Consider the following 22,028-nt stretch of genomic DNA (forward strand, 5'->3'; position numbering starts at 1 on the left):
TGCTGGGAGGAGCCCCCAAATAAAACAAAAAGATGCAAATAAACCTTTGATGAAGAAAAGTATAAATGGGGGCCTGAGCGATAGTACAGCAGGAAGGGCATTTGCCTTGCACACAGCTGACCCGAATTTAATCCCCAGCAACCCAGATGGTCCCCTGGGCCTGCCAGAAGAGATTGAGCATGGCTGGGTGTGGCCCCAAAACAACAACAAAAAAGAGAGGTATAAATGTATCCTGGTATTACCTTCCTCCTTTAGAGTCTCAAAACAGTTATCAAGGGGCTGGAGTGATAGCACTGCGGGTAGGGCATTTGCCTTGCATGCAGCCAACCCAGGTTCTATTCCCAGCATCCCATATGGTCCCCTGGGCACAGCCAGGAGTAATTCCTGAGTGCAGAGCCAGGAATGACCTCTGTGCATCGCCGGGTGTGACCCAAAAAGAAAAAAAAAAGTTATCATCCATATCAGACTATAACATCCATAGTAGCAATATACCCACTGTACAGATTAGGTAACTGAGGCTCAGAGAGGATACATAATTGGCAAAGGCTCCCCAGGCAGGATTTGGTGATGCTGGGGTTCTTCAGTTCCCTCTCTCCCAGGGTTTCACACTTTCCCATCCTCAGTTCCCCATGAGGCTGCTAACTCCACCAGCACCCCATAACTCCCCTTCATCTTCCCACAGAAATCTGGCCTCCTGCCGCAGACTCCCAGCTCTCTACATCCTAAACCTCACAAAGAAAGCAGACATCCGGTCTGGGACCCGAAAGCCCCAGGGGTGGCCTGAGAATCAGGCGCTCCCACCCCATGTTCCCCCAAACTCCATGCTCTGTGTCCCCTAGCACCGCCCCCACTTCCCCCATGACTCGGAGGACGTCTCATCTGGAGCCCTAGAAGATGCACGGGCAGTGGGTGGGGGCCCAGAGTATGAGGAACCCCAGCGTCAGGGCCCTCCCTCAGCTGCAGACTTCAGCTGGGCGCGGCAAGGGTGAGTATAAAAGAGTCGGGTTATATTCAGAGGCACAGGAGAGAGGAGAGAAAGAAGGTGCAGACAGTGAGGATTGAGGCAGGAGGCAGGAGGGGGTGAGAGGAGGGAGAGAGAGAGAGAAAGAGAGAGAGAGAGGAGAGAGAGAAAGAGAAGAGAGAGAGAGAGAGAGAGAGAGAGAGAGAGAGAGAGAGAGAGTTGGGCATTAGAGGAGCCAGCGAGGGGAGAGTGAAAGAGCAGGGGAGGGAGGGAGGCGGGGGCCCTAGAGGGGAAGGAGGGAGGAGAAGGGCGGGGCACGGAGGCCCGAGCAGGGACCAGGCTCCAGCTCTTGACTTTTCAGCCGCTCCGGTAAGTTTCCAGTCCGTTATTCGGCCACATTTCTTTATAGGCTCAGGAGAACGGGACTATGGGAAGGACACCCCAGACTGCCGGGGACCCTCCCGGATCCCAGGGCCCAGGGAAATCCTTGTGATTTCTCCAGCGATCTCTCAGCACTTGGGGTGGGGATTTGGGAAGGGGTGGGGCCCGACCAGAGTTTGGGGCTCCTGGCACCTGAAAACTTTCTGGAGTTTTCTTTTCCCCCCAGGGCTGGCCACCCTTCCCACCCCCTAGGACCCCGAGAGTCACGCTTTTGGAGGACAGCATCCCCAAATCTGGGGGCACCCCCAAACTCCAAGTCCTTTGTGGACACTGAGGGGTGGCTGAGAGGTGGGCACCTTCTCAAGCCCCTCTGCCTCCAATAAGGGGGTCCTGTCCATTTTCCCAGCAAGTATTGGGGGTGGAGAGGTGCAGTGGGGAGGCACCAGCCTGGCAGCAGGGTGGGGTGCAGACCTCATGGGCATAGCCAGGGGCTGGGGTTTCCCTGGTGCTTGGAGGCAGGGGTGTGGGGTGAGTCACGGATGACTCACTCAGGCCCCCTCCCTGTCCCACACCGTCCTAGGAGAGGAGTTGGGTGAGTCAAGGGCGTTGGTCTCTGGGGGCAGCCCCCAGCTTGTGCTGAATATGGAGGGTGCCAAACTGCAAGTGTATCTGCTGGCCCAGCTGTGCCTGGACAGGACTCTGAGGAATCCATGGCCAGTCTTACTGGAGAACCCAGAATCCATCCCTGGTCTGCTTTGGGGAGTTTGGGGTCCCCAACCCACCCTTCAGATGAAATGATAGAAGTTCCCAGCCCCTCCTTTCTCAGGTCTAGGGGTCCGACCCCCCAATCCCTCCTCTCTCTCCCCACTAGCCCCTCCCCCCTTAGGCTCAAGGATCCAGTCCCCCGGCCCCTCCTGCTCTCAGACTCTGGGGTCTTCCCCCTCCTCTCTCAAACCCCATCTCTCCTCCCTGAGAACCAGGGATTTATCTCCCAGCCCCTCCTCCCTCAGACCCAAAGGTCCATCCTCCAGCTCCTTCCTCCCTCAGACCTAAGAGTCTGGACTCAGTTGCCTATTTTTTATCAGAATTGGGTTCTCTCTTCAGCCCCCTGAGGTCATCTTCTCAAAACTACTATCTCCTGACGACCGCGACCCCAGGCTTCCACGGCCACCATGTCACTCCTCCTGCTAGTGGTCTCTGCCCTTCACATCCTCATTCTCATTCTGCTTTTCGTGGCCACTCTGGACAAGGTAAGTCCACTCAGAGCCGGCTCCCACTCGCCTGCAGCCCCTGCCCCGCCCCATCCAAGGCCACGCCCCTCCCCAGCCCTTCCATCTGCCCCACTTCTGAGTTTTGCCTCTGTGGCCTCACTACCCTACCCGTGTGTTTTCCCTTGGCCATCTCAATGCCTTCCTACTTTTCCACTTTTGCTCCTTCCCCCTCCCTTATCCTTTTCCCAGCCCTTCCCGCCCGCTCCTGGCCCCCACCCACGTTCCTTCCTAACTTCCCTGTGTGTCCTAGTCCTGGTGGACCCTCCCGGGGCAGGAGTCCCTGAACCTCTGGTACGACTGCACATGGAACAATGCCAACAAAACGTGGGCCTGCAGCAATGTCAGCGACAATGGTGAGGGGTTTGGGGGACTGGTCTGCGAACGGGGTGGGGTCACCTCAAATCATCTCCCCGCTTCCAGGGCACCAAGGATTGGGAACACCACCCACTGAGGTGATTTATGCCACAGCTTTCTGGGTGGGGGTTAGGGGGCAACATGATCATGCTCTAAAGAGAATGGGCCAAAAGCTTCCTCCCTCTATGGTTCAGGAGTCAAGACCAAGCGCTACAGATTTTAAAAATGGAAACAAGGGGCCAGAGCGATAGTACAGCGAGTAGGGCGTTTACCTTGCACGCGGCCCACCAGGGTTGGATCCCTGGCATCCCGTATGGCTCCCCAGCACTGCCAGGAGTGATTCCAGAGTGCAGAGCCAGGAGTAACCCCTGAGCATCGCTGGGTGTGATCCCAAAAGCAAAAATAATAAAAATTTAAAATTAAAAAAAAACTTAAATAAAAAATGGAGACAAGATGGAGCCACAATGATAGTGTAGCGAAGAGGGCGCTTGCCATGCACCGGCTGGCCTGCATTTGATCCCGAGCACCTCATATAGTCCCCTGAGCACGCAGGAGTGATCCCCTAGTGCAGAGCCAGGAGTAAGCTCTGAGGATGGTCATATGTGGCCCCAAAACAAACCAAACCAAACCAAAACATGGAAGGAAGAGTTTGAAAGATAAGACAGTGGGTAAGGCACGTGGCTTGCACATAGTTCACCTGGGTTTGATCCTCGGCACACCATATGGTCCTCTAGTCTCTCAAGTGATTCTTGAGCACAGAACCAAGGATTCTCAGGACTTACTGAGAACAGCCAGGTGTGGCCCCAAAACCACCAAAAAAATATATAAATGGGAGGAGGAAGAATGTCCACGATTCTAAGATAGCATTATGTTTTCAAAGTTCTAAGGACATGGGACTTAGAGTCCTGAGTGGATGTTTGGGACCAGTTGGTGTGAATTCCAAAGGGGAAGAGGGTTGGAAGCATGTTAAGGTTCGGAAGCTCTGGGGCTGATCCTAGTGAGATGCTAGAGTGGAGGCGGGATAGCTGGTTCTAAGGCAGCAGAGTTGCAGCCCAGATAGTCTCTAAGTGGAAGATGAAACTTTGAGCCAGAGTGATAGTACAGAGGGTAGGGTGCTTGCCTTGCATGTGGCCATCCCCAGCATCCCATATGGTCCCCCAAGCACTGCCAGGAGTGATCCCCGAGTACAGAGCCGGGAGTAACCTCTGAGCATCGCTGAGTGTGAAGCAAAGAGAAAGGGGAAAAAAAAATGTTTTCCCTCTAACAGTAAAGTGGAAATCTTGGCTTTCACAACTTCTAGTCAATATTGTAGTAGTACCCAATGCAATCAGGCAAAAATGAGAACTGAGGCATCCTGCTTCAGGGACAGGTGGCTAAGTTGTGGCTCAGTTGGCAGAGAACATGCCTTGCATGTGCATGGGCTTGGCTGGGGCTGACTGGGGGCACCAAGCAGTGCTGGAAGTAGCCCTGCCTGCCTCCCTCCCCCCCCACACACACACCACCATTGATGGTAGTGTTTCCAACAAAATGAAAAAAAAAAAAGCATCAAATGGAAAAGGAAGAAGTAAAAATATCTCTGTTTCCTGTAACCATGGTTATGTTTATGAAGATGATGCAAACCTTGCAAGTGGCTTCTAGAACTGATAAGATTAACCAAGTTGCAGGATTCGAAGTTCGAAGCCCATTAAAGCAATACCCCTAAATATCTAAGGCTGTATGACTCTAAATTAGCAAGGGTGGGGCACGAGCAGTTAGAATGCATGAGCTGGGGGCTGGAGTGATAGCACAGCGAGTAGAGTAGAGAGTTTGCCTTGCACGTGGCTGACCCGGGTTCGATTTCCAGCATCCCATATGGTCCCCTGAGCACCGCCAGGGGTAATTCCGGAGTGCATGAGCCAGGAGTAACCCCTGTGCATTGCCGGGTGTGACCCAAAAAAAAAAAAGAATGCATGAGCTGAAGCTCAGGCACCCTGTGATGCCCCCCCCATGCCACTTCTCTTCCTGCAGGCTGGCTGAAGGCAGTGCAGGTGCTCATGGTGCTGTCCCTCATCCTCTGCTGCCTGTCCTTCATCCTGTTCATGTTCCAGCTTTACACCATGAGGCGAGGAGGGCTCTTCTACGCCACGGGCCTCTGCCAGCTCTGCACTAGTGAGTACTGTTCCCTGGCAAGGGGGGGGCAGGATCCTCCAGGGCCTGAGAATGGACACCTGGTGTCAGAAAACAATTCTCAACAGCCCAATGCCACCGGGTTGCCATTCTCGGAGCCTCCGTGATGGTTTGTGGCTTGTATTTGAGTGATTGAACAGGCAGTGGGCAGTGTGGGTTAGCACTTAGGTTCCAAGTGGCCAGGTTTGGGGAAGGGGAAGTGGGTAAATTCTTTACATTTGAGTGATAGAGGGGGCGGGGCTGGAGCGATAGCACAGCGGGTAGGGCGTTTGCCTTGCACGCAGCTAACCTAAATCCCATACGGTCCCCTGAGCACCGCCAGGAGTAATTCCTGAGTGCATGAACAAAGAGTAACCCCTGTGCATCGCCATGTGTGACCCAAAAAGAAAAAAAAAAATCAAGTGATAGAGGGGAACGGGACAGGCATTTCCGGAGAGCCCCCTGAAATCACTGTAATAGCCTTTTTGTTTTCTTTTTGCTATTTGGCCACACTCGGCAATGCTCAGGGTTTACTCCTGGTTCTGCACTCAAGGATCATCCTGGTGGTGTATGGGGGATCATATGAGATGACAGGGATGGAACCCGGCCCGCCGCTTGCAAGGCAAACACCCTACCCACTGTACAACCCCTCTGGTCCCATGTAGCAGGGTCTTAAATTGATGATGGCCACCTGCTGGTTGTTCTAATCGACCTCCTGTATATCAGGGATTTCAGGGGGCATATGTGTGCTCTTCAATTTGGGGCGCGGTTGTGCTGGAGGCTTCAGATGCAGAAGACTAAATTAATTGTATTTCGCAGTCTGGGGCACTTGTTCTTCCGAGGTTCCTCCAGAGCTGTCTTGCTGTATTAACTATTTACACGCTTGACTTATGAAAGGACACACAAATACTGCCCTCGAATGGCTGGATGGAGGGGTAGACAATGTCCTATTTCCTAACAGTGACCCAGAGAGCTTGACTCTGGCTCCCAGCCTCCTCGCAGGCACTACTGGAGCGAACCACAACTCCCAGGAGGCGGCGGTGCTGCGTGCTCGCGCTCCCGCAGCCTCCCTCCGCCTGGGGGCTGCTGGGAAACGTAGTCTCCCGCGGCCGGCCCTGGTGACCCGTGATACCCGTCCCATCACAGGCGTGGCCGTGTTTTCCGGGGCACTCATCTACGCCATTCACGCCAAGGAGATCCTGGCGAAGCTCCCGCCCGGCGGCAGTTTTGGCTACTGTTTTGCCCTGGCCTGGGTGGCCTTCCCACTCGCCCTGGCCAGTGGGGTCATCTACATCCACCTGCGGAAGCGAGAGTGAGCGCCCTGTCTCACCCGGAGCCCCAGCCCGCTCATCGCCTCGCCCCAGAGTCCTCATCCCCCGCCTTGTTTTAAGAATAAAATCTTATACATCCGCCTCTGCCTGCCTGCCTTCCATCTTTCCAAGACATGACATGAGCTGCTCATGCTTGACTGCTCCTGAATTGGGAAGGGCACCCATCTGCAGCGTTCCCCCCCCCCCCCCCGCAAAATGGTCTCAATCCAGACCCACCTCTCTCAGGGGAGAAAGATATGGTACAAGGGTTAAGGCACTTGCCTTGTATACCACACACACACACACACACACACACACACACACACACACACACACACACACACACACACACACACACACACTTAGGTCTCAGGCACTGCATGGCTCCCCAAGCACAGCAAGGAGTGACCCCCTCCAGAAAAGAGCCCCAAAGACTCCTCCCTCCCAGGTGTAGAACTTCAGTAACCAGGTCTCCGGTTCTTCCCTCAGATGGAGGCCTCTCCAAATCACTCTCTTTCTCCAGCTCTCAGCCTTTAAACCCTTTTCCATTTCCTTCTTAGAACCCCATCTCCAGCCCAGACCTCCAGATGCTGCCTCTTCTGATGTTCCTAACTTATCTGGCCTATAGCTCCCCCTTGTGGGAGGGGGGGTGTTGAGCTGCACCCTGTGGTGTTCAGGGGCTACAACTGGGATCAATGCTCAGGGGGCCCATGCAGTGCCAGAGATCAAATCCCCACCTCCAGCATCAGTGCATGTACCCTTTGAGCTATTCCACGTGCACACTGCTACCTTTAATAGAAGAGCTCTTGGCTGGGCACCTCCTGTCTTTACCGGAAGAAACAAAGCACCCTCAATTGTGTCCTAGGTTACTACCCTCCTGGATGGGAGAGAGGAGGGAAGAGGGGGAACAACACTTTGAAAGTGCCACTTAGATCATGTGACCCCTTAGTCAAAACTAGCTTGGCGCCCTCTCTCCCCCCAAGCCTCCCCAGAACATCTGGACACATGTGAGAGGGAGGAAGGGAGGCTGGATTTGACACGATCCATTCCTAGGGTGTGTGCCTTCGGGCAGCAAACAATCTGCACAGCTGTGCACAGCTTCCTCGTCTCCCTCAGTCTGAAGACGCGCAGTGCCAGGAAACCAGAGCCTCTCCTTAGGGATCAGGCCCCCTCTCGGCTCCTCTTCCGCTCTACTGTGCCAACTGCCAACTGCAAGCTCAGACTTGAGGATTGCAGGCGGCCCATCCACAGCATTTCCTCAACTCCTGGCATCTTTTTCCAAAACTTGCTGCTACCCCACTCACCCGAATTTACTAAATATGCTTTATTTCCTTTGGAGGTGGGGTGAGGGAGAAATGGGGAGACCAATAAATATTGCACTGGCCATGGGGGCCGGAAAGATAAAAACAAAGGCAGTTTCTGTAGAAAGGATGAGACCCGGTAGGGAAGGCACCTGAGGTCCTTAGGGCCCAAGTGGCTGTGGGGCAGGAGTGAGCAGGGTCTACAATTCCTTCTAGTCCACATCTTCGTTCCTGGCACAAGGCACCCAACCCCTTCAGCACGGGCTAGGTAATCAGCAGCTGACCAGATGGCCTGAAAATCCTAGGAAGATCAGGTTTCCTTTAGAAATTCTATGCAGACAACTGGCTGCCCCAGGTTGATGGTGCCCAGCAGCTGTCACTGGCAATTAGCCCAGAGAGCAGGGCTACATAGCTTTCATTGGCTGCCGGCTGGAGCTCCGCCTTGGTGAACATGATGGGCAACTTGCCCGGTGCAGGCTAAAAAGACAATGATATATAGCCTCGGGAGGGCACTGCTGAACTACGGTGCCTGGTGGTTTGCAACGTTGAACAGCTATGATTGGCTGACACTCCTCAGTCAAACCATGATTGGATGTTAATGGGGTGGGAATAAAAAGATAAAGTTTTGATTGGCTGAACGCCAAAAGAGGCGGGCCGATCAAGGGATGCCTTGAATGGCAGCTTTAAGAATAAATGTAACGGATCGCCAGTAATTGGAGATTGGGGCGGGGCAAAGCGTAGCAACAGTGATTGATAGCTTGTCTTTGGGGAGGCGGGCCTCAGTGCCCAACCAGGTGGTGCGGCGGAGCTGGGTAGAGAGATTTCTGTCCAGGGATGCCGCTGCTGGGTGCAGCCGGGGGGACTGTAGTAGCCAGGAGATCTAGCGTGGGGAACCCTGGGGGCGGGTACATCTCGGTTGTCGAGGTCAGGGCTTGAAGGTGGGCCAGAGCCCGAGTTCCGTTGAACGTCACCTCAAAACCTGACTGGGTCAGGAGCCAATTCTCCACTTCGGACTGGAGCCACCGGGAAGTCTCTGCAGTGGGGTGGGGGGCGCGGGGGAAAGGCTGTTATGAGAGGTCAGCCTGGGCTGGAAAGGGGCAGTGGGGAAGATGCGGGGCTTGGAATAGGAGGGGTATGGGAGAAGCCTAGGAGGGGAGTGGAACAAACCGGGGAACCAGGGTCAAAGAAGAGGGGAGGTCTCATACCACGAAGGGGACCACTTGGAACTCAACAGGAAGGGGACCAGGATCTCTCTGGGGAGAAGTGGGCTCATATATGAGGAGTGGTCAGGGTGTGGGGGCAAAAGGGATCATACCACAACGACCAGTTGATCCAAGACCCCTCTCCGGCTAGCGGTCAGGAAGAGGGAAGTCAACCCAGGGAGGGCCCACATCCATCAAGATCGGAAGATGGGTTCAAGAGGTTCAAAAGTCGTGTCTGCTGAGGGTCAGGATCATCTCCGAAATCAATCAGCTTCACCAGTTGGGGGGGGTTGAGGGGAGGGGGGGAAGGGCACCGGGATTGAGGGGGTGGCACCTGGGAACTAGGAAAAGCCTATGGGGGGGGCAAGCAGCTGCAGGTGGGCGTGGCCACAGGTGTGGTGAGGTTGTGGGCGGGGCAAGTGGGCATGGTTGTGGGTTGGGCCTCAGTGAAGCATGGTGTGGGCCTCGTCGTGGGCGGGGTCTTGCGGGGCTGAGCTTACCTTCAGGCTGGTCACCCAAGCCCAAGGGCCGCCGTGCCAGGAAGCTGTGTGCCAGCAGTGTCTCCTTGGTGTGCTCGTCCTGCGCGCGGTGGGCCAGGGCGCAGAGCAGCTCCGAATTGTTGGATGTGCTGCGGTAGTAGAGCATGTGCGCCAGTTCCAGCGCCTGCACGTTGCGCCGCTGCCCGAACATCTGCAGGTGAAATACACCTCCATCACTCCTACTGCTCCCTCCATTCCACCGGGCCCGCCAGTTTTTGGTAGTTTTGCTTTTGGTTTGGTTTGGTTTGGGGCCCACACCATACGGTCCTCGGCGCTTACTCCTGGCTCTTTGCTCAGGGATCACTCCTAGAGGTGCTGGGGGGGGGTAGGGCGTTTGCCTTGCACGCGGCCGACCCGGGTTCGATTCCCAGCATCCCATATGGTCCCCTGAGCACCGCCAGGGGTAATTCCTGAGTGCAGAGCCAGGAGTGACCCTTGTGCATCGCCAGGTGTGACCCAAAAAGCAAAAAAAAAAAAAAAAAAATAGAGGTGCTGGGGGACCATATGAGGTGCAGGAATAGAACCTGGCTTGGCCGTGGTGCGGGCCTGCGTTCGACCCGCTATACCATCACTTACACATCCATTGTCCTGGTTTGCTCTGTAGTCACACACTGAGAATTGGTTTGAGGATTTCCAGGCCAGAAAAGAATTTTTGCCATGGAGTTTTTCCTTACAATGAGGTTTTGTGAAAAAAAAAAAAAATCGATCCTGATCTTTTAGACACATAAGTATTTCTAGCTGGAATGTCTAAGACTTGCTTCAAGACCTGCAACCAGGAGAGCCAATCTCTGGGCCCAGAGGGACAGCCTATCGCTAACTGGAGACACTGGCCACTGGCCACATGGGAGTCATCTTACCATTTACTTCTGTGTGGCTTGAACTTCCTATGATAAAAATAAGAGGTTTAGAACTACACTGTAGTTAAAATGTAGTTCTACATTGTAGGCCAGGAATGTGGCTCAGCAGTTGAGACATGGCTCACATGTGTAAGGCCCTGGGTCGTATCCTGAGCCAATAATGATCAATAAAATAGGGGCTGCAGAGATAGTACAATGGGTAGGGCCCTTGACCTTGAACACAGCTGACCTGAGTTCGATCCCCAGCATCCTATAGGGTCCCCTGAGCCTCACCAGGGGCGATCCCTGAGTGCTGAGCCAGAAGTAAGCCTTGAACACTACTGAATGTACCCCCCCAAAAAAAATTAATTAAATGTTACCTTGTAAAGAGAAGTGTTAACCCATAATAAATAAAGAGCTGCTTTGAAGGGATAAAGGGGAGGACCTGGGGTCCAGCTGTTTCTAGACTGCCCCCATCCTCACCCTGAACCCCTTCTCCACCATTGCCCCCTTCCCCACTCTTGGTGTCCTCGGCTGAGGAGAGAACATGAGAGGCCACCAGTGCTTTCTGGGGCTCACTCCAAAATCCTCCATTCATTCACCCACATAATATGCACAGAGCTGTCAGTTCTGGGCCCTACACCCCAGCCAGTCCCAACTCTGCCCCTCACAGCCCTGAGCACTTGGCTGGGTGCTGAGTCCAAGGTCAGGCTGTCTAGAACCCGCAATGGGGACAGGAAAGCCTGGCAGTTGATAGAATACTTGGGACAAGTTCCGGGCCTCTACGAGGCATTTAAACCTTTGTGACTATTAACGATTTCTCCCCACCCCGCCTTTGAAATGAGCAGCCGCAGCCCACGATCCAGCAGCAAAACTGGTCGCCAGGTCTGAGCTGGGTGCCCATCCGAGATGGAGACCAGGGGACGTGCAGCAGAGACGTGGGGCTGGGGGGAGAGGATTTGGGGTTTGGCACCTGGGAGAGAAGAAACCTGTGGTGATGTGGTGAGATGCAGGAGTGAGGACCTGAGAACCTGTCGGAAGCAGGCAGGGAGGGAGCAGCCAGGGAGGGCGGCAGGGGAGCCCCGACTACATGCCAGGATCAGACTCAGCCCAGAGGGCACTAAATACACCAGGGAACAGGGCCATCGGCCCAGCCAATGAGGGGAGAGACAGGGTCTCCCTGGGGTGGGCCTCCGGAGTCCCCCCAACTCCACACCCCTCATCTCTCTGCCCGCCTCAATGCCTTTCATGTCGCTGGGGCCAGTCAGCCTCCCGGTGCTCATTCACTCTACTCAAGACCCTCTGGGGCCTCATATCTCCACCCTCCCCCAGGCGCCAAGCTCAGGAGATTCCTCAAGGCTAGCAGACAGCCCCTCCTCCGGGTTCAACCCCCACCCCTCAGCTTCCCTCCTGGCCTCCAGGGTCCACGGCAGGAATTCGCCCGCCCTCCACCCACCACGCAGCCCTTCGCAGCCAGCACTGCCTGGCTTTTATCTGCGGGATTTATTACCCGTCCTCCATGTTCCGCTGGGATGGAGGGAAGCAGCTTGAAAACTAATGAAGCCACGAGGGAGAGATCGAAAGGCAGATGCCTCACACCAGACCCACAATTTCCGGGTGGATGACAACCCGGGGAAGACTCAGTGAAGAGCGGCATCTGACCAGCCTGGAGGAGAGGCTACGACGCTTGGCCGGCAAGGGCAAGAGACGGCCCCCAACGGGGCCCGAGGCTGTGAAGACTTGGATGATGGACAACCTGCACAACCGTGCGAGGCGGGCCACATTCGCACACTCAGTGGAATCAGGCAGGGAGCTGGTTAAAAATAGCTTCCTGGGCCCCCGCCCAGAGCTTCCAATTCTGTCCATTTGGGCTAGAACCCAGGAGGCAGCGAGTCTCAAACAGCTCCCCTGGTGATGATAACAGAGATGCTGAGAACAACGGCCCAATCAGTAATAATAATCAGAACAAACATCCCGCTGCTTCTCCTCAGTCAGGGCTTTGGAGACCGTCACCTCGCGACCCTCTTCAGCCTGAGACATGCACCCCTAGGCAAGCAGGGCCCGAAACACCTCAGATCCGTCACGGGCTTGATTCTGAATCAATCAGAACATCCCCCAAACATTTTACTGTTGCCAAATTTTCCACAACACCCACATTCAATTACTCAATACCATATGGGACCACAACCCCCACTTTCAGAAGGTAGGTCTGGGGGACAGGAACGAGAGCACAGCAGGGAGGGCTTCTACTCTGCACACAGATGAGCCGGTTCGATCCCCAACATCCCACAGGGTCCCTGAGCACTATCAGGAATAGTTCCTGAGCGCAGAGCCAGGAGTAACCTCTGAGCTAGGACTAACCTCTCAGGTGGAACCCCAAAACTAAACAAAACAAAAAGTCATGGCGCTAGAAGATAGGCAAGCTGGATTTGAACTCAGGCATCTGGTTCTACAACCACAACCCCTTTAACACATTGCCAAAGTGCCTCTCTAAGCCAGTATTCCCGAGTGACCCCGTCTGCACTCAGGCCCAGGGCCCTTCAGGCTCATCCTCCCTCACCCCCACTCACTGGCCTGCACATCTGCAGCAGAAGGAACCGGAAGCTGAGACCAAGAAACCTGCAGAGGCCAGGGGAGGGCTCAAGGGCTGGAGTGCCACCCACAGAGCCCCCTGGGGCTGCACCAGGGGCTGCAAGGTACCTAGAGCACATCCCACAGTCACCCCCCCCCCCAGGCTGGGAGTCCCCCAGCACCCAGGTGTGCCCCCACCGAAAAAAGAAATCTGCCCAAGGTGGGCATGGTGGTGCTGTCCGACCTCAAGGTGGACAAAAATTCCTTCTTTACCTCTTTGCAAATGAGGTAAAGAAGGAGCAATAGCACAGCGGGTAGGGCGTTTGCCTTGCACACGACCGACCCGGCTTCGATTCCCAGCATCCCATATGGTCCCCCGAGCACCACCAAGAGTAATTCCTGAGTGCGTGAGCCAGGAGTAACCCCTGTGCATCACTGGGTGTGACCCAAAAGCAAAAAAAAAAAAAAAAAGAGTGCAGAGCCTGAGCATGACTGGGTGTGACCCAAAAAGGAAAAAAAAAAAAAGAAGGAATGGGGCAGGGGAGGGAGTGATAGTACAGTGGGTGGGGCATTTGCCTTGTATGTGGCCCACCCTGTTTGGATCCCCGGCACCCCATATGGCCCCCAAGCCTGCCAGGAGTGATTCCTGAGTGTAGAGCCTGTAGTAAGCCCCGAGCACCACCCAAAAACCAAAACCAAAATCAAAGAAGGGAAGCAGGGAGGAGAGGGATGGAGAAAGAGGAGGAGGGGAAGGGGAAGACGGGAAAGGGGAAGTGAGGGAAGAGAAGGAATAGGAGGGGGAGGGAGGGAAGAGAGGGAAGGGAAGAAAAGGTGAGGGGAAGCATGGGGAGGGGAGGGAAGAGAGAGGTAAGGGGAGAGAAGGGAGAGGAGAGAAGGGGAAAGAAGGGGGAGGGGAGGGAAGGGTACAGCATGGAGCAGGGTTAGTGCATGAAATAATACCCACAGAGGTCACCTGATGCCCCCACACACACAAAGAAGAGGTAGGGGTGGGGGGGTGGAACCCGTACCTTGGAGGCGCGCAGGCCCATGAAGACAGCGAAGAGCAGCAGCAGCAACGACGTGGCCACCTTGAGGTCGGACAGCACCACCATGCCCACGTTGACAAAGAAGGCCATGCCCGAGACGAGCAGCGTGAAGTTGAGCAGGGCGCGCTGCAGACGCGGCGTGCGCACCTTCAGCTCCGGCAGCAGCAGCTCCAGGCCCTCCAGGGGCGTGTCCTTGAAGCTTTTCAGTACCAGGCGCCCCTGTTTGGTGCGGGCGGCGAGGACCACCCGCTTAAAGTATCTCCTGGAAGGCAGGGAGAAGGGCGGGGAGGCCGGTCAAGGTGGCCTCCCCCAGGAAGCTGCTGGCCCAGACATTCTCCCTGGCACTGTGGCCTCAGACACTCAGTGGGAAGCCAGGGGAACTAAACTGGGTGCCCAGCAACGGGAGATCCATCCAAGAAGGGAATCCTGGGACTGGAGGGATAGCACAGCGGGTAGGGCATTTGCCTTGCACGCAGTTAACCTGGGTTCGATTCCCAACATCCCACATAGTCCTCCAAGCACCACCAGGAGTAATTCCTGAGTGCAGAGCCAGGAGTAACCCCTGTGTATCGCCAAGTGTGACCCAAGAAGAATAAAAAAAAGGCAATCCCCTGATGTTGGGCATAGAGGTTCCCTGGACTCCAGGTGCTTAATGAGAGCTGGGAAAAAGAAAAAAAATTATATATAATACGTACATACATGGGTTGGAGTGGTAGCCTAGTGGCTAGGGTGTTTGCCTTGCATGCGGGCAACCTGGGTTCGATTCCTCCGCCCCTGAAGAGAGCCTGGCAAGTTACCGAGAGTATTTTGCCCCCACGGCAGAGCCTGGCAAGCTACCCATGGTGTATTTGATATGCCAAAAACAGTAACAAGAAGTCTCACAATGGAGACATTACTGGTGCCCGCTCGAACAAATCGATGAACAACGGGATGACAGTGACAGTGACATACATACATACACACAGACACACGCACACACACATATGTGTTGGCAAGCCCGGGAGTGCTCTGAAACTCAGGGGAGACAACAGAATGACAACATCTCCTATGAGCAGCTCAGAGAGTAGGAGAAGGACCGGAGCCATTGTCAGCAGAGAGAGCGTTTTCCTTGTGCCGTGGAAAACGTTTTCCTTGCACCTTGCGTGTTCCATCCCCGGCATCCCTTAAGGTTTCCACGCTAAGAGTGATTGCCGACTGCAGAGTCGGAAGCCAGGGGTGGCCTCAAAACAAAACAAAAATGAGTAAGAATTTCTTACTCTCCTTGGGAAGGTAACATTTGGAAGGCCCATCCCAACACCCCCGTCCAGGTCCCGACACTGACCTGTCAGTCCCCTCTCGACTCTACCCTTGCTCCCTTTTGCCGCAGTGAGGACACAAGAACAGCCTCACCTCTCCGCGGGCGGCGACCTGATGAAGAAACCACGCAGGGAATTCGCACTGAGCTTCAGAGGCATCTGCCCGACGCGCTGCCCCAGGGCCCAGAAGTGAATGTAGATATACTGATCCAAATTTACTGTCACCTGCCAGGGGTGAAAGAGGCAGCCACTGAGCTTGGGGTGAATATCATATTACCCCTGCCCCCACCAGAATCACCAGTCCCCAGGTCTGGCAGGGTGGCCGTGTCTGCGGGCTCTTGTCCCACACGGCCCAATCATATCACAGTGCCTTTTTGGTGGGTGGGCAGACCACACCCAGCGGTGCTCAGGGATTACTCCAGGCGCATCAGGGGACCTTATGGGACGCCTGGGATTGAAAGCACATTGGCCGTGTACAAGGCAAATGCCCTCCGCGCTGTACTATCATCCCGGCCCCTATTTAATTTTTGTCTTGTGTTTTGTGGGGAGGACTGGAGCGATAGAGGGTAGGGCATGTGCCTTGCATGTGGCCGACCTGGGTTTGATTCCTCCATCCCTCTCAGAGAGCCCCGCAAGCTACCGAGAGTATCCCGCCCGCACAGCAGAGCCTGGCAAGCTACCCGTGGCGTATTCGATATGCCAAAACAGTAACAACAAGTCTCACAATGGAGACATTACTGGTGCCCGCTCGAGCAAATAGATGAACAATGGGAGAATGGTGCAGTTTTGTGGGGGCCGCACCCAACAATGCTCAGTGGTTATTCTCAGCTCAGGGATCAGGAATTGTTCTTTGCAATGGCCGAGGGGCCATGGAGTTCTGGGAACTGAAGCCAAAACTTCACACTTGCAAAGCAAATATTCTACCACCGCTGAGCCACATCCCCAGCCCAATTTCAATATTTTTATTATAATTCCGTTGGCCTTGAAGAATATCTTGCGCTAGTGGCCCATGTCCTGTGTTCTGGACTACAAGTCGCGGCAGTCTCTGCCACCCCAGGGCTCCACCCCTGCCCCAAAGGCTCCTGGGAGTTGTGAAGTGGCTACCTGGACCTCATCCTGCGGGTGGTGGACTGCCAGCGCATAGGCCAGGGCATCCTCGGACAGCGGGGAGAAGTTGGCCTGGTCAAGAAGGGGCTCCAGAGCCCGAAGCACCTCCTGCTCATTGGCCAGACGCTGGGGGTCCGAGAGCGAAGACTCATGCAAGGTGTCCCTGTCAGGGTTGATGGGGTCGTACATGGCCTGAAAGAAGGAAAGCGGGAGAGAATCCGTGAGGCTGGGGCCTCACCCCACTTCTGCCTACAGGCTGCCCCTGCTTGCTTCCAGGCCTGGTGCAGGTACCTGCAGAAAGAGAGGACACGTCTGGGGCTCATCTTCACCCCGAGGCATTCCCTGAGGTTCCCCCAAAGCCGCTGCATCCTGCAAAGCCCCAGCCTTCAGCCTCCAGCCTAGATGTCTATCCCAAGCCGGAGCTGCTGCACGTGCCCACAGCACCCTGCTGACGCCGTGTCCCAAACCAGGTCCTGCACACCCCAACCCTACCCAGGCGCCGGGGCCCATGCCCTCTCTCTCACACCAGTCCTTCAGTCTGTGCGGACCATCGTGAGCCACAAGACCCTCGCTGACCCATACCTCACTGGGCCACCCAGGATTATAGATCCCGAATTCCCCACCCCAGGTCTGCGTTGGCCCCAGAGGGGCTCCAGGATCCAGCCCCACCCGGACTATTCCCCCATGTGACCACCAGAGGGCGCTACTCGTCAGCACCTCTCCCTCCAGCGCAGAGTCGGTCCAGCTCCCGTAGGATCAACTGAATCAAAGTTCACACTTAAGGCGGGACAGCTAGTGCAGCGGGCTAGGTGTTTGCCCTGCACACAGTCAACCCGGGTTCGATCTCCGACACTGCATAGGGTCAGGAGATCATCCTGAGTGCCGAGTCAGGAGTAAGTCCTGAGAACTGCTGGGTGACCCTTCTCCTCCTCTTTGCTTTGCTCCCCTGGACCCGCCCCTCCCTCACACCTGCCTCGGGCCCTTTGCACCAACTGTTCCTCAGACCTCCACGTGGCTTGTGGGTGCCAAGAGCCAAGAGCTGGGCGGGTCCTTTCCCTGCCCCATGCAGCTCCTTGCAAGGACTTCGCTCACTGATCTCACGAACAGAAACAGCCCCCCACCCCACCCCCAATGCAGGATCCTTCCACGTAATCTCCCAGGACACAACAACAGCGTCAGAGCAGTGCAGAGTCCCGCCCGCCCCCAAGTCCTGAGGCCCAGGGTGAGAGTCCACATGAACCAGGTTATCCAAGCGTATGGGGGCAGTGTGGGTCTCAGCAGGCACTGAAGGGAGAGTCCAGCAGACTAGAGTGGCCCAAACCCACCCATGCCTGCCCTGCACAGCCCAAACAAATCACTCCTGGAAGGAACCCCAAAGCCAGGGGAAGGTCCTGTCTGATAAGTGCTTGGGGCTGGGTTCCACCCGCACACTGGTTCATGTAGCTGCAGGTCACAGGGGAGGTACAGTTGCTCAGAGTGTCCAGCCTATGTAATGAATGGCCCCCAGACCAATAATAACCCTGGACTGGGGCTAGAAGCATATAGGGCACATGCCTGGTATGCTCCCAAGCCGGGATCAATTCCAGATCCCTCTGTTGAACCCCCACATTCTCTCCATCTGGCAGCACCAATTCTTCAGTTAACTTTATTTGGGGGTATGGGGGCACACCTGGCGATGCTCGGGGCTTACTCCTTGTGGTCTCAGAGTTCATCTGAGAATCGAACCCAGGTGGGCCATGGGGAAAGCAAAGGCCCTACTGTGGTACTATCTCTTCAGCCCATCCAATTCCTGGGTCTAACTCTTGGGGCCAGGCAGATAGTTCAGGGATTAAGATACCTGCAACCCACAGGCCCTAGTTCAATCCCCAGCACTGCGCGAGGATCCCTGAACACCGCCAGGGATCACCCCTGAGCACAGAGCCAGGAACAGCCTGTGAGCACAGCCAGGCATGACCCCTCCCCCAAAACTGAGCTCTAAATGTTCCTGCACCTCGGTCTCCGGCCCCACCTGTCCTAGAATCCCCAGTCAGAGAAGCAGGCCACCCCTCCCCCCTCCTCTGTCTCTGCATCCACAGGGCAAAGGCCTTCCCAACCCTCAGCACCTGATCACTGTCACTGTCTCAGCAGGACAGAGGCTGGCCTCCCATCAGGACAGCCTTTTCCGCCCTGGGAGGCCATTACAGTGCCATCAGCCTGGTCCCTCCTCTGTGGAGCCTTCCATGGCCCCTGCCTCACACACAGTCAAAGCAAAAGCCCGCTAGGCTGGCCACAATTTACCCACTTGCCTCCCTGCCCTCATCTCGCTGCCCGCACCCCTTCTCCACCGCTCTCTCATTGCCGGGGGTACCTGGATGATTCCTCCAACCACCAGACCCAGCTCATCCCTCTGTTTCCTCCTCCACCCTCACCCCCATATACATCAATTAGATCCACTGCCACCAGAACTCACCCGCCACCTCCTCAGGGAAGCCTTCCCTGATTACCTGGTTCAACTCAGGCCTTCCCTAGCACTGTCCCACTCTTTACCTCGACACTCAGCTTCGTGGTTCTTCATGGTACTTACCACCTGGGGCACTGGGCTTTCTTTCTTCAGTCCTGGCATGGTTGGGGCCTCCTGTGCTTATAGTGGGGCCAGGCTCCGAGAACTTGCTCAGAGAATGTTTGCTGAATGAACAGAGGGGCAAGCATGCCAGGGCAGATGGCAGCATCCTTACCTGCAGCTCCGTCAGGACGCGCTGGTAGTGGAACAGGGTGCAGAAATCTACGTGGGCTGAAAACGCCTCCAAAGCTGCCTTCTGCATAGGGCTGGAGTGGAAATCCTGTGGACAGAGGCAACAACATCTCTTTTTAGTTTGTTGTTGCTATTTGGGAGCTCATACCCTGCGGTGTTCAGGGCTTCCTCCCGGCTCTGCACTCAGTGGGCATTCCTGGCACACATGGGGGACCATATAGAGTGGCAGTGATCAGACCCAGATCAATCCATGCAAGGCAAGCACCCTGCCCACTGTCCTGTTCTATCTTTCTTGTCTTTGTGGTTTGGGGTCACACCCAGCAGTGCTCAGGGCTCTGCGTTCAGGGATCAGTCTTGGTGGAGGCTGGCAGACCCGTAGGGTGCCCGGGATCAAACCTGGGTCAGCTCTGTGTGCAAGGCAAATACTTTAACCTCCTTGACTAACTCAGGCCCCTCATCAATCACCTTAATAGGTATACTACTCTCTTTCTTTTTAAAACAACTATTGTAGCTAAGTACAGTTATAGTAGGTAATGTATTAACAGTGGTGCTGACATTGATGGCCCTGGTATACACAGTGATCTCAGCTCCCATCCACAAAGTGTCCAAGACCGTACCCCCAGGTCCCCAATCCCCAAGCTATCCCCACTTTTCTTTTTCTTTTCTTTTTTTTTTTTTTTTTTGGAACCATATCGGGGGGCTCCTGGCTCTGTACTCAGAGATCACTCCTGGCAGGCTCCGGGGACCATATTGTGGTGCCGAGGATGGGACCCAGGTTGAATACATGCAAGGCAAGCCCCCTACCCGCTGTACTGTCGCTCGGTCCCCATCTGTCCTCTTTCTTTTGTTGTGTCTGAGGGTCACAGCCCGCAGTGTTGAGGGTTCAATTCCCTGCGTTCTCTAGGGACTATATGTGGTGCCAGGGTTACTTCCGGCAGGCTCCATGCAAGGTCAGCTCCTTAATCCCTGAATTGTCTCTTCAGCCGCCACTCCTGTTTGCTAAGGAGGGGAGGACTGTATGCAGAACTACAACTCCCAGGAGGAACCCTGCCCCTCCCCCAGAACAGCGTTTAGGGTCTTACTGTCGCAGTGCATGCCGGGAATCGTAGTCCCCAGGCTCTTGGACCCTGACCCCGTGGTACCTGTATCAGGAGGTGGAGCAGTTGCTCCTTGGAGAACGGAATGAAACGCTCGCGGTACTGCTGGGCCCACTCGCGGGGCTCCGTGGGGCTCCAAATCTTGCGGTACACCCCCATCTTGGTTGCCAACGACGATAGGGCCCGGGGGGACCCTAACAACAGGGGCCATATTCGGACCCTGAATGCCCAGACTTCCCGGGTCACGTGCAGCATGGCCAGCTCCTTTCCCCTGAGCCTAAACGAGGGAAACGGCCAGGGGTCAGCGGTCTTCAGGACCATCAGCGTCCACTCTACTTGCACTTCAACCTTCAGAGGCCGTCCATACCCTAGGCAGGGCGCAGAGCCCTTCCACCCACCTCGGAGCCCCTCATGCCAGTCCCCTCCCATACTGCCCTGTGGGCCAAGGTCCGGGGGCGAAAGCGAGGGTCTTTGGTACTGGGCGGGGGGGGGGGGTTGCGGGCCTAATGACCCTGTAATGCTACCACTGGTTTCTGCGGGGTTGGGCGGCGAGGCGGATCTTAAGAACACAGCAGATGCTCAGACTGGCTGCATAGGGTGCAGGGCCGCCCTCCCGGTCCATGCAATCCCCCGCCCGCACCCTCACCTTAACCAATGCTTGATTGTCATTGAGCCTCTGCGCATGTACGGGAAGGCTTTCTGTGCGCGCCCCCACCCTACTCCCCCCCGTTCGGCTTCAGTTGACAGTAAGACGCATGCGCAGAACCTGAGTCACTGCGGGCTGCCCGTCCGCTAGCGCTGCGTCGGTGCGCATGTGCAGTCTGCTCCGCGGCCTAGCCTGGACTCGGCGCAGGCGCAGCAGGAGTGTCTCCTTGTCCGCGCGCCTCAAAGAGAAAGGGGCGGGACAGACGCGAGACTCTCGGGAGGGCCGGGGTGAGGCGGGGCTCGCGCGCACCGCCCGCCAACGGCCGACGACCAAACGTCCGCGGAGGCCACGCCCCGGCTCTTGTCGCTTCTAAAGAGGCGGGGAGAGAGGGGCGGGACTTGGACGCAGCCAATCACCTGTGGAGGAGTGAAAAGGCGGGAAAAAGCGGAAGGGGAAGAAGACTGAGGTGGCTCCAAGGACCAAAAGGGGAGGGCGGCGCTAGGGACAGCGGCCTCCAGGGCAAGCACACCGATCTCCAGAGGAGGGGTGCCTAGTAGGCAGCGTCCCCGGAGCCCCAGCACCCCTGTTGCTGGTCTTTAAAGGAAAGAGCCCGATTCTCAGAAGGTAGCTGAGTGGCGCATCCTCGGCCTCTTGATTCCCAGAGATCCCTCCCTCACACATACACACACGACAGACCCCTCAACTTGAGGGGATGCACTCGAGCTCCTGAAGATGAAGCTGGATTCTAACAAGCAGCCCTTTGTCTACTAAAATACCCCCCAATCACTAAGCCACTTTAACATGTACTCTGAGGCCCACTCCTGGGTTTTCCATTAGGGCTCCTGTCGTGCCCCCAACCCTGGAGGGGGATCCCTCAGGTTCACACCTCCTATGGGTTCTCCCTGCCGGTCCCCCATTCTCTGGAAGGTGTATCCTCGAAGGGTAGATTGTCCTTTAATGGTTTCCTGGCTCTTGTGACAGGGACAGCGTATATTCCCCCCCGAAAATATCCCTGCTCTGGCCTGCCTGAGATCTCTGCATCTCCACCTCTCTGAGCCCTGAAGCCCCCTTACCCCACAGCCCCCTCAAGCCTATATTTCTGATTCCTGGGGTCCAAAGAAATCCCCTCATGTCCCTTTCTCAGACTCCTATGTGCTCCCTTACCCTGGACACCAACCTCTGGAATTCCCCGGAACCCCATGACCCGTATCCCAACTCATAGGGTCCTCAGCAAT

General features: G+C 55.8%; 2 protein-coding genes across 8 annotated transcripts; one reads left to right on the plus strand and one right to left on the minus strand.

The window, feature by feature from the left end:
* Nucleotides 1-850: 850 nt before the first annotated feature.
* On the plus strand, nucleotides 851-6,525 carry EMP3 (epithelial membrane protein 3). Of its 3 annotated transcripts, none has more exons than XM_055146066.1 (5): nucleotides 851-985; nucleotides 2,447-2,592; nucleotides 2,864-2,966; nucleotides 4,975-5,115; nucleotides 6,259-6,525. In XM_055146066.1, exons 2-5 carry the CDS (start codon nucleotides 2,515-2,517, stop codon nucleotides 6,426-6,428), a joined length of 492 nt encoding a protein of 163 aa, XP_055002041.1. In that variant the 5' UTR covers nucleotides 851-985; nucleotides 2,447-2,514; the 3' UTR covers nucleotides 6,429-6,525. The 3 variants fall into 3 exon arrangements, with proteins under 3 accessions (XP_055002041.1, XP_055002042.1, XP_055002040.1); XM_055146067.1 differs by having other exon boundaries at nucleotides 929-985; nucleotides 2,428-2,592; XM_055146065.1 differs by lacking the exon at nucleotides 851-985 and adding an exon at nucleotides 1,272-1,330.
* A 767-nt stretch (nucleotides 6,526-7,292) lies between these two features.
* TMEM143 (transmembrane protein 143) lies at nucleotides 7,293-20,866 on the minus strand. Of its 5 annotated transcripts, none has more exons than XM_004619721.2 (8): nucleotides 20,794-20,866; nucleotides 20,193-20,424; nucleotides 19,034-19,138; nucleotides 16,317-16,511; nucleotides 15,307-15,437; nucleotides 13,900-14,179; nucleotides 9,426-9,615; nucleotides 7,293-8,756 (listed from the first exon to the last, which is right to left on the minus strand). In XM_004619721.2, exons 1-8 carry the CDS (start codon nucleotides 20,829-20,831, stop codon nucleotides 8,503-8,505), a joined length of 1,425 nt encoding a protein of 474 aa, XP_004619778.2. In that variant the 5' UTR covers nucleotides 20,832-20,866; the 3' UTR covers nucleotides 7,293-8,502. The 5 variants fall into 5 exon arrangements, 3 of the variants coding, with proteins under 3 accessions (XP_004619778.2, XP_055002037.1, XP_055002039.1); XR_008631277.1 differs by lacking the exon at nucleotides 20,794-20,866 and adding an exon at nucleotides 9,039-9,160 and having other exon boundaries at nucleotides 8,619-8,756; nucleotides 20,193-20,787; XR_008631276.1 differs by lacking the exon at nucleotides 20,794-20,866 and adding an exon at nucleotides 9,039-9,163 and having other exon boundaries at nucleotides 8,619-8,756; nucleotides 20,193-20,787.
* Nucleotides 20,867-22,028: the final 1,162 nt, after the last annotated feature.

Source organism: Sorex araneus, chromosome 8 (genome assembly GCF_027595985.1).
Source record: "Sorex araneus isolate mSorAra2 chromosome 8, mSorAra2.pri, whole genome shotgun sequence".
In the NCBI taxonomy this organism is placed as follows: Eukaryota; Metazoa; Chordata; class Mammalia; order Eulipotyphla; family Soricidae; genus Sorex; species Sorex araneus.

What these genes read in the sequence shown, in the direction of transcription:
- EMP3 (XM_055146066.1), top strand. Translation starts at nt 2,515, where the DNA reads ATGTCACTCCTCCTGCTAGTGGTCTCTGCCCTTCACATCCTCATTCTC. An exon ending in CAGCAATGTCAGCGACAATG is followed by an intron (nt 2,967 to 4,974) that starts GTGAGGGGTTTG and finishes CTCTTCCTGCAG; the next exon opens with GCTGGCTGAAGGCAGTGCAG. An exon ending in CCTCTGCCAGCTCTGCACTA is followed by an intron (nt 5,116 to 6,258) that starts GTGAGTACTGTT and finishes GTCCCATCACAG; the next exon opens with GCGTGGCCGTGTTTTCCGGG.
- TMEM143 (XM_055146062.1), bottom strand. Translation starts at nt 20,576, where the DNA reads ATGGGAGGGGACTGGCATGAGGGGCTCCGAGGTGGGTGGAAGGGCTCT. An exon ending in GCGTCCTGACGGAGCTGCAG is followed by an intron (nt 16,512 to 19,033) that starts GTAAGGATGCTG and finishes TCCTTCTTTCAG; the next exon opens with GCCATGTACGACCCCATCAA. An exon ending in TGGGCCTGCGCGCCTCCAAG is followed by an intron (nt 9,616 to 13,899) that starts GTACGGGTTCCA and finishes TTTCACCTGCAG; the next exon opens with ATGTTCGGGCAGCGGCGCAA.